This window comes from Pezoporus wallicus, unplaced genomic scaffold (assembly GCF_028554395.1).
Source record: "Pezoporus wallicus isolate ANWC-B61680 ecotype Strahan unplaced genomic scaffold, APGP_CSIRO_Pwel_v1 scaffold_6362, whole genome shotgun sequence".
In the NCBI taxonomy this organism is placed as follows: Eukaryota; Metazoa; Chordata; class Aves; order Psittaciformes; family Psittacidae; genus Pezoporus; species Pezoporus wallicus.
Genome location: NW_026637663.1, coordinates 1,284,741 through 1,301,986, shown reverse-complemented (window position 1 = coordinate 1,301,986; position 17,246 = coordinate 1,284,741). Strand labels below are relative to the sequence as shown.

The window sequence follows — 17,246 nt, the reverse complement described above, 5'->3', positions numbered from 1 at the left end:
GAGAAAAGATGGGAAAGCCCACAATGGCCCTTAGGGGTAGGTCAGGGACAGGCACCCTATTGAGTGGTATAGCCACCATGTGTGCACATGTGTATAACCACTCACTGGGTGTCTTTTTCTTTTCAATCTTCAGGAAGAGGCAGCCAGAGTTCTCGCCCACCAACCAGTGTCCGTCGGCACATGTGCAGCTTTGAAAAATCCCACACTGCAGTGAATGTGTAAGAGAAGCTGCATGACAAAGAGTGGTTTTACCCCTTGCTTTCTCTTTCTCATTGGTTTATCATGTCTAATGATGGGACAAATGTGTTGCATGCCATTAAAAATGGGAAATTTGCTTATGTCCCCTGTTTTGCACAATGCCTTAATCGGATTGTCCAGATGTGATGAAGAGGACACTGAATATTTTTTTTTCAGCCTTTTTTTTTTAAGACTTCAATTTTATTTGTAAATTCCTACATCTTTGCAAATGCATCCTTTTTTTTTTTTTTTTGTACTGATTTTATCTTCTTTTTCCATTTAGCCGTTTTTTTTTCTTTTTCACAGTTTTTCATGGAGATGACATTATCCTGCATGCCTTAAACAATCTAGTGGCTGTCTCACTGCAAGACACCTTTGCTGTGCACAGCTCTTGCTAACTGGGCTTGTTAGTGGATTGCTGCTGCAGAGCCAGCAGAGGGAAAACAGAAAACCCTGGTTTGGTGGGATTTGCAGAATAGGGAAATTGCAAACAGGCACATTTAAATGAAACCAGTAGAATGTGGCCTAGGAACAGTCTCCCTGAAGTATCTTTAAGCAGTAGCCGAGAAATTTTTCCTGATATCTTTACTGAAAGATGTTCAGATTCTGGATATTCCTTGTTCAGTGAACAACAGCAAAATTCAGTTTTTCAGAAACAAGAAGTGCAAATACTGCCCTCCCTGAGCACAAACCCTGTGGAGAAAACATACTAGCTGTTGCAGAAACAGAAAGGCCTTGCTTCATTTCTTCCAGGAGGGATTTATGCTTGTTTCTGTCTGATAAACTGCAGATGTGAAACAGTCTTGCTCCCTGCCCCAGGGAAGGTTGTGCAGTGATGAGGAGGAAAGCTGCCTGGGATCCACTGACACAGCATTTTGAGCAGCAAGGTTTCTCTACAGCCAGAGATGCTGTGTAGCAACAAAGCATTCTAGCTCTGTATATGTCTCTGACAGCCTATGCTATTTGCGGACAGGTAGCAATGATCCTAATTCAATCAAATATGCCACTCTGATCAACAGATCAGAAGAAATGCGCACAATGCATCATGTATTTGTAGAGGTAGCGTTTTTTACATGGCCTGTGCAGCAACCATTTGCCACCGTGAAAGGCAGACTTTACAAAGGCAGTGTAAAGAGCAGTATAAAAATTTTGTCATCAGCCTCCAGCCTGACAACAATATTGCCCTTCTTTTCTGATCTGGAACAAGTGCTGCAGATTCCTAGGGCATAGATAGCCAGTTGACTATCTGGAAAGACCAGTGATCAAAGGGGAGTCCAACACAGGTTGTACCTCTAGGAGGCAAAGGTGAATGCAACAGCTTATATTCAGAAAGCATGGGCACAAACTGTAAAACTCCTAAGCAGTGGCAAGGCTGAACTTACTGCTTTTTTGCATGACAACGCTTGGGATTTCTTTTTTCAGTTTGGAAAAAAAATCCTCATCCACATGAGCTCCTCTGGTGGGATCCAACCAGTCAATGGGGTTTCAAATGCTTGTGGCAGCTGCAGATAAGAAAAGCAGCAGAGGTTTTCAGAGCTGCTGAGCATGGAGCTTGCTTGCATCACTGCCCCACAAGCTTTCCTCTCCCTCCAGCCCGGTCTGATGCTTTCAGAGGCCTGGCAGCACTGCACTGTGGCCAAGGAAAGGGGACATCCTGCATCAGTGTCTGCCTGAGCTCCCTGTGGCAGCCCAGCCCAGGCTGAGCAGTAGGCATGTGTCTGTCATATCACCAGCTGCCCATCACCACTGCCTGGCCTCATGTCTGAGTGTCAGTCTCCAGAACTGCAGAACTGCAGCAGTTTGTGAGCCTGAATTTTTCCTAAGGAAAATCCAGCTGTTGTCTCCATTCTCTGTATGATCCTGGAGATGTTCAGAAATGCAGAATCATGAAAATATAGAATCATAAATATTTATTATCATATTAAAAAAACTCAGAAACATCAGCTTTGCTTTCCAGGGCTCTTTTCTTCTGAAGCTGCACATTTGTTACCATGGAAACTTTGAGATACACCCAGAAAAACCACAGGCTTTACTAGCTGCTTTATCTTCTGCAGCATATTAAGGAGAGCTGTACATTACAAACAAGAACCTCATGACTAAGCTTCCTGTGGCAACTGGGTTAAGCTTGCATCCAAAATGCTGGCATGTTAAGGCATTTCTGATGGCTCTTCAAGCACTGTTTAAATTGTTGGGAGTTTGTTTCATTCCCAAGTATATGAGAGAATCTGACAAGTTAGAGTGGGAGAAAGATCGCATTGACTGCTGCCTCTGCAAGGGCTGCACACTTTTTGGCATCAAATATGCAGAGCAACAGGCTTTTACCAGTTCATTAATAATTTATTGCTGCTCTAATACTGCTCTGACTAGGAAATATTCTGGATTTTCAGTATAATTTGTCCTTTTGTAATTTCATCTAGGGCTCTCACTTGTGCATCTATATGCTATGTAAAATACCTTCCAGACTCGGTGCTAGCGCCTTGCAGATGTATGAAATCAAACAATATAATCAGCTATGTTAGCTTTCTCTCACACACTCTCTTCTGTCTTGGATGTTGGTTTTTGTTGCCATTCTGTACACAGCTTCCAGTTTCTCAGTATCTTTCTGGTAAAAAAGTGGTGCCCCAAATCATTTTCCATCACAACCACAGAGGATTACAGAAAGCAAGGAAAAACCTCCAACCATCTTGATTACTATTAAACTGTAATCATAGGAAAGACCTCCTAATCTCTGTATAATTGTGTGGTGCTTTTGAGCAGAGAACACAGAATTCATGGGCTATATTTATGGTTTTATTTTATTCAAAGCACATTAATTAGCTTTTCTTATTCAACAGCACCTCTAGATCTTTTTCCATGGCATTTCTTTTGCTACAATGTGTTTTGAAGGTTGTTGATCTTCACAGCCTTCCAGTCCTACAGACTATTTTGTCTTAGTTTCACCCACCTACACTTTCACTAAATTAATTTCATTCTATCATTTTCTTCCTCTGTTCATAAGCTTTCCAGGTCCCTTTGCTCAAAATACTGTAATTTGCAGTTTTCACATTCTATTAGCTGTGCTCCTTTTTGATCCCATCTGAATAAACACTTTAGTTCAAGTACTGTCATTGGCTGCACTATCATATATATTGATTCAAATGTGCAGCATGAGACACATCTTCAGATAACACGTATGTGCTTCTCCATTGAAATCAGAGCGTCTATGGTGATTTGCACCATGCTTTTTCTGTGCACTAACTTTAAAATCCTTTAAAAAAAATCACAAAGGTGATCCAGTAGGATGTATTCATTCTGAATAATTGGTGGGGTTTACCTAATAACAAACAGATTCAAAAATTATTCACTAGTAAGAGCGTTTTCTAATTTCACTTTGATTTGCAGGTTTCTGATCTTCATTACTTGAACACTGAAAGAATTTGCTTGCTATTTGTGACTGTTTATTATCCTGAACTTAGTATTATCTATTGGAATAAGTTGTTTTCTCTAAGCAACACAATAGTAGCTATTTGATTTTTTTTTTTTTTTTCAAAATACTTAAAGACCAGAGTGGTGAATCAAAGATTTTTTGCTAGTAATTGGATGGATGACTGAAATGTGCCATAGCTCCTATATTTCACATGGTACTTAAATTTTATAGTAGCAATTATAATGCTTTTATAATGCTGCCCTTTATACACATTGTCAGTATAATATTCTTTGTTGAGCTAGGCAAGTACATGTGGTACATGCTAAAGTTGTAGGACTTCAAATATGTTGAGGCATTACACTTAATGCCCACGTGGCCTTACTGAAATGGAGACAATAATAGAAGAGACCTTATGGATACCAGCAAAGCACCTGCAACACACTGCAGTGCGGGTGCTAGTATTAAATTCAGTTTGTTAGCTTGGGTCCTAGGAACAGTGAGGCTGCAGCAGGACAGAGCTTTTCCCAGGCTCATTACTGCTTTTTATGTGACTGCAGGGTTGGAGAAAATTTGTGGATGGCTACCTGCACTACTGTGGGCAAGGCAGAAATTCCTCTGCTGGATTCCCTAAGATGGCATCCATCAGCAACTGCTGTTTGGGCTGGGATAGGTTTTGACCAATGCACAGGTGCTTTGGATGGTGGCTTTTGTTTGCTTCCTTTGCTTTAACCTCAATAAGAGACATACCACTGTTTAACCATTTCATGTGGTATCAATTAGAGATTGTTATGCATAAAATGTTCAAGACAAAAAAGACAGGTTCAGGCACACAGGACTGAGAGTTCATCTAATTCTCCATGACCAGACATGTCCTATAGCTGTGCAGGAGTATTTTGGACCACAGTCTCGGACCTGGGTACATCAGTTCTTTTAAAGACTTTCTGCAAGTAACTACTCAGGACTGAAGCTGTTTTTCAGCTTCCTTAGTGTCTATAATCATAAGCTGAAAGTATTTGAAAATGACTGCCCCAGAGTCATGCAGAGGGTATGTTGTAAAAATCGATGCATGTATTAAAAACAACACTTTGAATTAGAAAAAATAGCAACAGATCCCGTCATGGAACTAATAAAAATTCACACAAGAAATATACTTATGCCTATTTCCCCAAAATATGGAAACCCTAGACAAAACTGTGGTGAAAATTGAGAAACAGCATTTAAATTTGAGGAATGTCATTGCCTACAGAGAAAAAGTAAACCTATCTTATGTAGGAAATCCAAGAACCTGTCTGAACATTTAGACTAGATGCGAAGATTTGAATAAATAGCACTTGAAGTGCTACACTGGGTATACACAGCTACAAACCTTAAGATCCCTTGAGGCTCCAAGGAGTTCACTTCTAGGCAGTAAGTGTGAAGTCTATGGGAAATTGCATAAAGAAGAGAGAAAGCTAGGAAAGGCAAATAAATACTTGATGAACATGAAATATTCCCACCTGGTCATGTGCAATTGAACATCACATTTTCAACACCTCAGCTGTGATCAGGTTTGGTGCCCTCTCCTGCCTTTGTGTGAAAAAATCAGCCCTTCTTCCATTATATCAGGCAGATTATTTGGATCTTCACCTTCTCCCATGGATGCTTCCTTCAAAAAAAGAAGATGACGATCACTTAGCAAATGGTGACCATGCATCCCACATGCAGTCAGGTTTGTCGTCATCACTTGCACAAGTGAGCTGACTCCTGTCTCACTGAGACCCACTTCAGGTTTGAGCTTTTCCAGGCCCATCTTCACTTTTTGTCTAAATGTCAACTAACACCGTTCAAGATGGCTGGTGTTTGTTCCAGCTTAAGAGGCCTTTTTCTTGCATGTTAATTCTGCCCAAATGTGTAAATGTCATTGTCACCACATACCAGCTGCCCAGCAAGACAGGGCACAGGTATTTCTAAGATGGTCTTGTCACTCTGTCTCAAACATGATATATTTACAGGCTAATGATGCATGGACACAGCATGTTGAGGGAAAGAGCTGGAATGAGACTAAGGAGAACAGTAACAGAGATTTCCCAGTGGAAATTGCCAGACTGACCTTATAGAGAGCCACTGTAGCTCAAAAGCTGTTTGTCACAAAGCCATCAGAGTCATGAGGAGTAAGGTCTGGCAAGCAGAACCAAGGTGCTTTGGCAGCACCAGCCTTCCCCAGTAACAGAGAAATCCTGATTAAGTGGTTTGTTCATGTTTGGGTATTGCAGTCCCAGCACAGTTTAAGTATGGTCATTGACTTGGGCTTGCTTAAGTACAAAATGGAGATCGCTACGGAATAAAGAAGTCAGAAGAGCAGAATTTCAGAGTGAGGTGGAGGAAAATTAACTGAATAGGAGGAAGAGCTGAAGACAGAGGTAGTAGTTCCTTAAAATATCAGTGCTTGCCTTTGATGTAAAATACAAAATCTTGGGAACAAAATGAGATAGGAACTAAACAGATGGTGTGAAGAGAGATTCAAAAGTGAGATGATGCACTGGAGCTAGATGTAAAGAAATAAATGATGCAGAAGTGGACTTAGCATAAGAGACAGCAGATAATCATTATGGTTTGGTTTGCTTTTTTGTTTTATTTTTTTGTTTGTTTTGGTTTTTTTTATTTTTTTCTAGAAAAGCCCTTTGCAGTATTTGTAAGCTCTAGCATCAACAACATACGAGACCATTTGACTTATTTTCCTCTCTACAAAAAAAGACTTGTTTTGAAGTTAAAGCAGACAAATGTGTTCCTGTGTGAAGAGTTTGTAGATGCTATGTTAAAATATTACTGCAAAAATCTTTCACGCCCAACAGTTACATTCATTTGCTTATCTCTATAGCACTTCAAAAAATGTCATACCACATCTCATTTTGATCAAAACAGAAATGCTTTTAAACCTTCATTCTTATATTTTCATTGATCAGTATAATATAGAGGTTTCATTCTTCAACTGGGAACTTGATGTTTTTCCCTGTAGATTAGAGATCTAAATCCAAATTGCTCCAGGTCCTACAGATTACATGCCTTGGGGGGTTATGAATATTTTAGATGGGCCCTTTCTTGTGAGCCAATTCCCACAGAAGTGGTGAGTCACAGGTCCAGTGTTTAGAGCCTGGAGTTGGAGATGAACTTCACAGCTTGGATCCATCTCAGATTCTTTTTTTCTCCAGGAATGTTTACTGCGCAGCTGGAAAGTGCAACATTGTCACATACATTTCTTTCCCACTTTGCCAGATTACATTATCTGTGTTGTATCAGTGTCTTCCAGCTCTGAAGGAGTCTTTGGATATTTTTATTTTTTCTTTTACAAAATTCAACTGGGAATTATTTACTCCCTGAAAAAGAGAAGTGCAGGAGACTGAGCAAGGAAAACCAGAATACTTAGAACAATACTGCAGGCTGTATGCAAGGGGAGCAGTCACCCTTGATGCGTGCAGTAGCAGGAGGCAACACAGCTGTGCCAGCCTCCCACCCAGATCGCCTCCCACCTGCACTGAAATTACAGGGTCTGAAATTTAATCCTTTGTTTACTTCTGCCTATTGAGGGATGAAATCCTGAGATAAGGCTGCTGCGCATAAATCATCTCAGAACTTCTCTCCCTCCCTGGTTTCCACCCGGGTATATTTATGTGTATTATAATTTGTGAATGTTTTCTACTGCTCGACCTGCAATTAAACAATTGTTTGGTCTTCTTAAGTACCGCTCAGCTTCCTGTCCCACCAAGCTGCTAATGAGGTATCACTGCTTCAAGTGCTGCTCCCTGCAAAGGTACAGGGAAATGCAAAAGAACTACAGCTCCTCAGGGACAGACCTGGCCCTCAGGTCCTCACGCAGCCAAACAGCCCAGCGTTTTGATGGGATCCAGCCAGCACGCAGAGTCAGAGTTCGACTCACCACCATTGTGTCGTTGCTTGTTCCTCCACCCACACAGACCAACTGTTCTCAGTCCCAGCATTTTATACTGGTTTGTAAATATTAGTTGCTCAGGAAGCAGTGTGTTTGCCTCCTACCTGATGGAGGCCCTTGGCGTCCTTCATTTCTGTAACAGCTAATCTCTTCTGAAGTACAAAGCGGCGACAGGGAATAAAAGGGAAAAGAGGGGTTAGCAGCAATTCCTCTCCCTACCCAGAATTCCAAAGGCTATGGCTGTGTGTTGTTTTTCTTCTAACAGTATGGAAATGTTTCTTATAAGCTGTAAATGAGGCTTTGTCCTGGGTTCTTAATGAACCCAGTGCTTTCTTAATGAAAGCACTTCCTGTGACTTTTTCCCCATTTTTTTCTCCCCCCTGCAAAGTAGGGTTAGCAAACCTAGATACAGCCGGCCCTCCTAGAGTCCTTTCCACAGGCTAGGCTTCCCAGGCTGGCTATAGGGTGGGTAACCAGAATGGAGTAATTGCCTTTGGATGTAAATCACAGTAATTGCTGCTGTTAAAAGGCAGTATTGTTTCTGGGAGGAGATAAAGAACTGAGGGGGGGAGGCTTATTAATGAAGCAAAGCAATCAGTATTTTTGTAAGCTTGTTTGTTATACTGCCCATGTCTGCGTAATGTAAATGAAAATAAACCCATCTTTATTTTATTCATAGTTCTAATGGAAAGTCTGTGTCATGGTCTGAACCAGGTGGAAGACAAGCTCTCCAAGGAGAACACACTTGGCACAGACTCTCAGTGCATGTGAAGAACCAGGAAACAGGGTGCAATCAGACAGCGGTAATCAAACCCCTCACTAAAAGCTACCATGGCCAAAGCAAGAGCCTGACTTTTACTGACATCAGCAGTAAGACTCTGTACAATGTGGAGGAAGAAGACAGAGAGCCCGTTCGCCTCAACCAGCCCAGCAGCCCCTCCATGGTGGTGCACAGGCGGGTGGCGACGACCCCTCCACTGCAGGACACGGCAGAGGAGACCCACCTCTTCCTGCCCGAGCAGTCCCCCAAGACCCTGCCTCTGCAGCCACGGTCTCTCATGGACCAGCTGCAAGGAGTGGTCAACAAGATTGCCACCGGCATTCCCGACTTCAATGCTGTCCTCCCCACGACTGGCTCTGGGAACGGTGTGCGGCCCCCATACCAGCCCCCGCCACCGCAGCAGCCATCCCTGTCCCCTTTCCCAGCGGCTGCCTTCAGCGAGGAGGCCCTGTCTCCCCCGGCCGAGGAAGCGGAGAGTGAGAAGCTGAAGCTCATTCAGGAATACGTCTACGAGAAGAACCCAGAGAAGGAAGACAAGGAGCTTGTGACCAGCAAACTGACTCTGGAAGACTCTCCAGCACTGACACCCCCATCCCCGTTCCGGGATTCGGTGGTTTCAGGCAGCTCCGTGCCCAGCTCCCCGGTCTCGGAGTCGGTGCTCTGCACACCCCCAGATGTGACCTATGCCTCTGTCATCCTGCGGGATTATAAGCAAAGCTCGTCCACCCTGTAGACACTGCAAGAGACAAGACGAGAAGGACTTTGGCAGCTGCCCATTGGGAGGTCCTGGGGAGACAAGTCTCCAAGGGCTGGAGGGAGAATGCGCAAAGTCACATATGACAGGGCAAAAACTTCATCCTGCACTTAAATAATTAAAAGGACACAAAAAGAAAAAATTCTGTTCTGAGGGCTCAACATTCTCTAGCTGTTAAAACTGAAAATATTGTACTTTGAGAAAAAGATAGGAAACAATAACAAAGCACAAACCCAAGAGACAACTCCTATAGCAAAAAATGAATAAACACACAGGAAAAAAAATCACACTTAGACACACCTTCTCTTGGCAATGCTTGAAAAGAACTCTGGGAAGTGTGACCTGGAGAGGTCATTAGCACATTTCATGATTGCTGCCCATCTGCTACAGAAGCAACACACCCAGGATCTGGAAGGGCAGAGTGTGGTGAGGGGGAGCAAAGCTACTTGTATATGAGACATACAGGCATAAATATTTTTTTCCTGGTGTCTGTAGGTAGTATAACTGCATGATGTGTTTGGGGGAGAGGACCTGAGACAATGTGAAAGCACATGGCTCTTACTGACTTTTGTCTGAAGAATTTGTTCTTCATACTAAGCTGCTTTTTGGGGGATCTGGGCTTTTAAAACTATGATTGTGAACAGAGTGATAACTATGATCAAGTTAAGACTCAAGAGGTTTCTGAAGAAAGACTTTGCTGTAATATGATAAGGACTTAGAAAAACTGCCCTTTTGTATAAGATTGCAAACCATGTGGCTAAACTGTTACACAAGATTTCCTGTAGCAGAACATTATTTATTGACTAACTTTTCATAATGCAACATATTTGCCCTGTGATTACATCTTTCCTTTGTGTTACTTTGGAATCAAATACATTTGAAATAGCTGTATATTTAGAGCAACAACTATTAGTCTGAAAGAAAGGCAATTCCATACCAGGGTTAGTCAGTCTTGAAGCAAGAGAGTGAGAGTACGTTTGTGTTTCTGTATGCGTGTGTATGGTATGCATGAAGTGTAATGTCCAGTAACTACTACTGGAAGATTGTCTTATATACTATGAATATTTTTATGTTTAAATCATGTTTTATATCACATTGTTACAAATATTCAATAGAACTTTGGAGGTTTGTATGCTGTGCTAACATTTTTTTTTCATATATGAGCTGAAACAGTTGCTACCCTTAAAACAGGGTGCTTTGTTTTGCAGGTATTTTATGAAGTAGAAATATGGTATTAATAACCAGTGCATTGAGAACTTGTTATTTTACATGTTTGCAGCAAGTGTGGTTAATGAACAAAAAAAAGAGAAAAAACAAAAAAGAAAAAATCTCATTTAGAAATCTTGCACATGCCAGTATAAAGGTGAGACAGGAAGAGTAATTCAACTATTCTGTTGCTTCAGATAATTTAGAATAAAATTATGTCCAGACAGGAAATTTTATCAGTGCTTAATGTGTGCATAAATTCCAAGGTTTTTTTTAAAGACAGTTCTTTTAATCTCTTTATGATGTTTAGTTGCATGTTCTTTCCATATGCTTTCACATCTTCTATTTAATACACACTATTGTATCTTAAAGGTCACTTCTAAGCAGCTGTATTTCTGTCATTCATTCCTCCTCCTCATGTGTTTCCTAGAGATGGGCCTAATCCAAAGCTCCCTAGTAGCCAGCATGTTCAAAGTCCAGGCCTAATTGCTATGGCTTGAACTTAATTATACTTATCATTACCCTATTTATAAATGTATATATTATACATATGCAGGACAGGATTTTAGCTGCTATGAACTTTGATTGTGCTGTTCAATTTAGATGAGGATATGTCCCACAGTTCTACACTTTATTTCCGAAGATATTTTTAAGGAATCTCTTCATGTTAACCTAATTGCAAAACCTGATTTTAACCATGCTTCTTGTGAGTGTTCTATCAGGGTTTTTCTGAATTCAGCCTATTTCCACTAATTTTCTTTCTTTCCACATGAATTTTAAGAAATCCTGTTGCCAGTCGTCAATTCCTCCCAAGATCCAAATCTCTTTTTTTTTTACTTTTAATTTTACAGTAGTGGTATTCAAAGGCCTGGCTGGTGCTCAAAACCAGATGATAGAATCTTTTTTCCTCATCCTGTTTTTGTGATGTTTGCTCCTTTCAATATTACTAGTGGTCAATTGCTATCATTGTGGAAAGCATGTGGAAAGCATGAAATTATTTTGCCCAAAGATATGGTCTTTGTCAGTAGATTGATGTCTTTATAATGAACTAAAGACAATCGAGAGTTAGTTGCTTGATTTTTGTCTGTTGAGCCTTTTAGGGGGATAATTTTATTGTTGTTTCTGCTTAAGAATTTAAAAATGCTGATTACTCATTAAAGCAATGAGAAAAATCTTATTTTCTTTGCTGATCACCACACTGGCACTCATTCTACCTTCTTATAATCTTTGTATAAGATTTGTTGTGCTGATTCCAAAACTATACATTGTTAGTAAGCACAGAACTGGTACAGGAAGCTGGTCTTTGAAGAAATTAGGTAGATAAGAAAAAGAAACATAATAGATTTGTATACATGGGGAGACAGCAATGTGGCAAGGTACTATACTGTTTTCATATGCGTCTGTTTTGAACATATTAAGCACTGATTTTATTACTGCAATGTAATTATATCATGAGTAGTTTACTCGAAATTCAGTATACTAGCTTTTAGTTTGTAAGTGTTAAAACTGGAAACATACACATACGTATATATATCTAAAGCGCAAAAACTCACCTGCTGTACGTAGTTGTATGAGCTATGAAGCTTCCTGTAAAAGTTCTTTCTTTTGGTCTGTCAGATGCTTGATGAAAACTGCCTTTTTGTCAAAATGATCTTGAAAATGCTGTAAAATAAATATTTTCTATTTATTATTTAAAAATAGAATGCCAAGATTGATAATTTTTTTCTTCCCAAGTAGAAAAATAGTCATGTCTAACAATTAATTGCTCTAGGGCTTTTCAGCATCATGTATGAGAGATGTTGGGATGCTCAAATTGAGGTAGGTATTGATTAGATTGTGGCATATGGGTGAGACGTTGGAGGGTTGGAGGATTTTTCTTTAGAAAACAAATCCCAGCTTTTTGGCTTCCTAATAAAATTCAGGAGCACTGTAGATACGCATTCAGGCAGACATGTTGTAGAAGAGAATTTGATGGGAAATGACAAGAAAGTTTGCTTCTCAAGGACATGGTTAACACCAGCCCTTCACTGGAAATACTTCATGTGTTTGTGAGATGTCAGCTTCTTCCATCATGGAAACTCAAATATGCTTTTTGGCAGCTATGAGTAATAGGCATTTATCCATCCCAGGCATCTTTGCCTCCTTCCTTTACTGCCTCTGTATAGAGTAAAGTACTGGGATTCTTGCCTCCATTTCTGCAACTCACAAACGTTGTGGCTTTTTGGCAACTCCTGAACTGCTGTGTGCTTCAGCTTGGGGCTCAGTAAGATGAGAGTATAAATGCTTTTTCTGGAGCACTGCTGAGATTTTCAGACCCAAGTGGCACTAAAGATAGAAAATCTAGCTCTTTTTCTCTTTATACTTGTGAATAGGCTTGCTTCTAGGGGCTCCTTGGTTTGAGTATGGCCTTGCAAAAGCCAACGTCTGAGGAGCCAGTCCGCCTACAAGTACTGCACTGGTGGAGTACAGACAATGACCTTACGTTCAGCAGTAAGTACCAATGATTCAAAAGTTTGGTCTCTTTGCTTGTAGAGGTGTTTTTGGTTTTGTTTTGGGGTGGGGTTTTTTTGTTTGTTTGGTTGGGGTTTTTTGTTTGTTTTTTTTTGAGGAGGTTGTGGTTTTTATTTTGGTTGGTTGGTTGGTTTTGGTTTGTGGTTTTTTTTTCAATTAGAATCTAGTCCATCTATGTCTTAGTAGAGATTCCACTGATCAAGTGGACTTAATTACAAAAACTTCTTCAGGGTAACACAGCAGCTACTCACCTCAGAGCACCCAGTGCAGCATTTCACAACTACTAAAAAAGCCCAACTAAAATAGCTTTGCAGTGGGTAACTGGATGGCTGGTCCAGGACCACAGAGCAGCAAAGTAGCTTAGCATACTTGAGCTGTAGTTTACAGCATCCTGCCAAGGACAGTGTTGGCAACTCCACCAGCCTGATCCATGCATATCTGCCCAAGCTCTGCTTAGTAAGATAGATCTCTGGACCCAGGCTAGTGTGTCACGCCTACTTTGCATGGAGTAGGTGGCTACAAGAAGCAAAAGGTAATGGAAATTGGGCCCCTGCAGTTTTATTCGTCACTCTTTAGGGAAAAACGGAGAAGCAGGTTGCAAATAGCTGTTCTACACAATGTCTGAGTGGCTGCTAAAAATATTTCTTACATGGGAGTGGGAAAAGCGTGGTTTTGCAGATTGTATTGTTGTGGCCGTCTTTTTTCCCAAATAAATGAGTCACTAGACACTTGGCAAGTACCTGTCTGCAAATCACTGGGAAGGAGAAGCAGACACTATAGTGAATATCAAGGCCTATTTTTATCTACATGAGTCTCAACAGGCATATTAGCAAAAAGGGAGGTAAGGAATGTCATCCAGCCAAGTGTGTGGTGCTACTACAGGCCCCATATCTGGGCCAGCCATTCATTTCGGTGAACCCTGAAAGCTCCCAGAGATGATAGATGAGAGGAGGAGTTACTGGTTGTCATTTCCATCTGCATCTATCCAGCTCAAAAAATCCAGCAAGGTATTCTTTGCCTTTGCTAATTCAACTTGTGTTTCTCAATAAATAACACAAAAGGGGACTGCTCCCCACCTGAGAGAACAGGTCACTCTTTGGTACCACGAGAGCATCTGTTATCTACTTGGTTTCAAAGGTGGGTGTAAGCAGTATATCTCTACAGAAGTAAAATATCTTAGTGAGTTTTGGGTTTCCATAACCAAAAGGCCTCTAGGTAGGTGGAGAAGCAGCTGGCACAGATATGAGTGCAGACAGAAAAGAGTTTAGGAGTGGTTTGTATCTATGACATTCAATCCGCCCACTTATTTATTGCACAGCATGCAATATGTAGGTGGCATGAGATCCATTCCCCCACCTACACCGCGGTATGGTGTATGGGGCTCCTACTTCCATGTGCTGCTGCTCTCAGTCTGCACCGGGAACAGGTATCTGTGAGACCTGCTTGCTGGAAAGGTGATGTACTTGCAGGACTGGATTGGGGTAGACAAGTCTGTGGTTAGCTCCTTCCAACTCCCTGTTTTCCCTTACACAGGGTGTCTTTGAAATGCACCGGGAACATATTTTCCTTGCAAGCAGCACCTAGAGATATGGGATTTGAGTGCTGTAGAAGGGCTGTAAAGAAGTTAACAGTTTAACAAGAGCTGTTTCCCAGCTCCCCTCCAACTGATTGCATGAAGGCTGAGGTGAGACCAGTCCCCCACCACAGCTAAGCAGACCTGTCAATCCTATGCCCCTACTTTGGAGGGTGCTGAGCCACTGCTTTCCTGAATGCCCAGCCACAAGTGCTGGCAAACGCCTGCGGTGGGCGTACACTCCCTGAGCATGTGCTCAGTGGAAAAATCACACCTGCACACCTGCAGCTCAAACATAGAATCATAGAATCTTGGAATGGTTTGTGTTGGAAAGGACCTTAAGATCACCTAGTTCAAACCCCCTGCTGTGGGCAGGGACACCTCACACTAGACCATGTCACCCAAGACTCTGTCCAGCCTGGCCTTGAACACCAACAGGGATGGAGCATTCACAGCTTCCTTGGGCAACCCATTCCAGTGCCTCACCACCCTTACAGTAAAGAATTTCTTCCTTATATCCAATCTAAACTTCACCTGTTTAACTTTGAACCCGTTACCCCTTGTCCTATCACTACAGTCCCTAACGAAGAGTCCCTCCCCAGCATCCCTATAGGCCCCCTTCAGATACTGGAAGGCTGCCATGAGGTCTCCATGCAGACTTCTCCAGGCTGAACAGCCCCAACTTCCTCAGCCTACCTTCATACGGGAGGTGCTCCAGTCCCCTGATCATCCTCGTGGCCCTCCTCTGGACTTGTTCCAACAACTCCATGTCCTTATGTTGAGGACACCGGAACAGTACACAGTACTCCAGGTGGGGTCTCATGACACCCCTACTGCTTCCAAGCTGCTGGTGCTGGGAGGTCTGAGCACCAGACCTCCGCTGTCCTTAATGACACAGGGAAAAGAAAGAGCAAAGGAGAGAGAACAACTCGGCTTTATCTCCCTTACAAGAAGGGCAGGCAGGGCTGTGCTGTGGAGCCAACAGTGTAGACTTGAAGACTTCAGCTACAGCCTCTATTTTGGCAACATTCCAACAAACCTGAAGAGTTGGCCCTTCACTCTTTTAGTTGATCCTGTTAGTTAACCCTGAAATAGACAAACTGCAAAATTATCAAAGCAAAATTCTTAAATACCACCATTGGGATTGATGGCTTTCGTGGAAGCTGAATCTGAGCAACGTTTTCAGAAACTTACAGTAAAGGAGGGTTTTAATATGCTTTTTAGACTTTAAAATGCACTGATAAATAGATGTCTTTTTATTTGGGAACAAGACAAAAATGAGTGTGTTTTAAGTAAAACAATTCAACTATATTTTAATAATTTGGCAGGTACAATGACAGTCTTTTTGTTTTGTTTTGTTTTGCTTTTGGGTGGAAGGGGGAGGGAGTGTTGGTTTGGGTTTTTTTTTTCTGCTTAAACATAATGCCAGGAATACCTAGAACATTATTAACTGTGCCAGGATTTTCATGTGCATCTGTGCAATGCTAATTTAGAAACTGAAGCCTTTAAGTGCTGACATCCTCAGTGTGTATGATTCAGTGCTCAGTCCTATATTATGTCATTTTCCTTGAAAAGCTGGTCCAGAACCTGTGCTACTAACTTTTGAGTTTCCTGAAGTTTTATTTCCCACTCCAATCTCCATTTTGCAGTTGTAAGCATCTTTGGCTTATCTCTGGTATTGCTGCTGCTGCTTGTTACTCTTACCATTTAGTGCAGTGTGTTTGCACCAGCCTTGGCCCAGCTGCAGGGTGGAAGTGCCTCTCAAGCTCTAATTCTTCAGCAGTGTTGAGAGATTTTCCTTCTGAGCTGTATTTCCCTTCTTGAGAGGAGGCTATGCTGCATGACTTGCCCTCCATCCTGCTGTTTGTGCTTGGGTAATACGGTTGTTCATTTGAAAAAATCATACAATAAGAAAGTTTTGCCTTCCTGTTGTCCCTGACAGCAAAGTTTGCACAGTTCCATGGGCCCAGTGCCAGGGCAGACTGGTAGGAATCATGCTGCTGGGGACAAACTTGGTTCATCATAGTTTGGCTCTGAAATTTGTTCCCAGTTCAGCTCTTGATTCATTTAGCAACTAAATTATCTATTGTCAGTGACACTAGACAATGGTCTGTGGTGAAACACACAAAAATAGAACAGTTCTGTTTGGCACGGCTTGTGAGAACATAACCTTGAAAATAGGGGAGTTAACTCCACTGTTAGCAAAAGGGAGTCTTATACCAGTTGCAAGACACATGAGGTAATGGTCCGTGGTGGCTTCTGCCCAAAAATCCCCTAAAAGTCCTGCAGTCAATTTTGGAAATCCCCAAACAGAGACCTTTTTGTAATAACTGCACAGTCATAGCAAATAGCCATAACTGGACACTTCTTCCGATGTAGACTTGCTCCCTATGTTGGGATGAGTGTGCACTTTCACTAGCATAAAAGCCCGAGCCTCATGCAATGTGGGCAGGCATATCCTCATACCACTCCGGTCAACGTTGCCTCTGCAGGGATGCCCGCTAAGGTTGAGCCTGCCACCTTGCACTGCGGTGATGTCTCCCAGAGCTGGCTTCCTGATCGTCATCACATGGTCCTTGGGGTTGGTAAGATAAACACTCACCAAAAATATCTGTCACTGCTTCTTTTACCCTTTGCCGGTTCTTCCTATCTTTTCCTATAGTAATAAACTAGTTGGGTTTTTTATCCATTGTGTCTTGCCTCTCTCTCTCAACCTGGAATCCTCAAACTCTGAAACATAGTTGGTGATGAGGATGGGATTCCGGGTCTGAGAGATCGTAAGAAGCATTTTGGGATAACATGAGTGGGGCTGTGTAGTGCAGTGCACAGCTACCGGATTGCGCCATGCCTTGG

At 41.9% G+C, this 17,246-nt stretch overlaps 1 protein-coding gene across 8 annotated transcripts in view; it reads left to right on the top strand.

Annotated features, from left to right (window-relative positions):
- Positions 1-11,136, top strand: part of GRM1 (glutamate metabotropic receptor 1) — a 183,066-nt gene extending 171,930 nt beyond the window's left edge. For 3 of the 8 annotated variants that reach the window (XM_057406852.1, XM_057406851.1, XM_057406853.1), the window contains exon 9: positions 8,248-11,136. In XM_057406852.1, coding sequence (XP_057262835.1) covers positions 8,248-9,082 — 835 coding nt within the window. In that variant the 3' untranslated portion in view covers positions 9,083-11,136. Of the gene's footprint in view, positions 1-133; positions 219-8,247 lie in introns of all 8 variants that reach the window. The other 5 variants (XM_057406856.1, XM_057406858.1, XM_057406855.1 and 2 more) reach the window with 3 other exon arrangements.
- Positions 11,137-17,246: the final 6,110 nt, after the last annotated feature.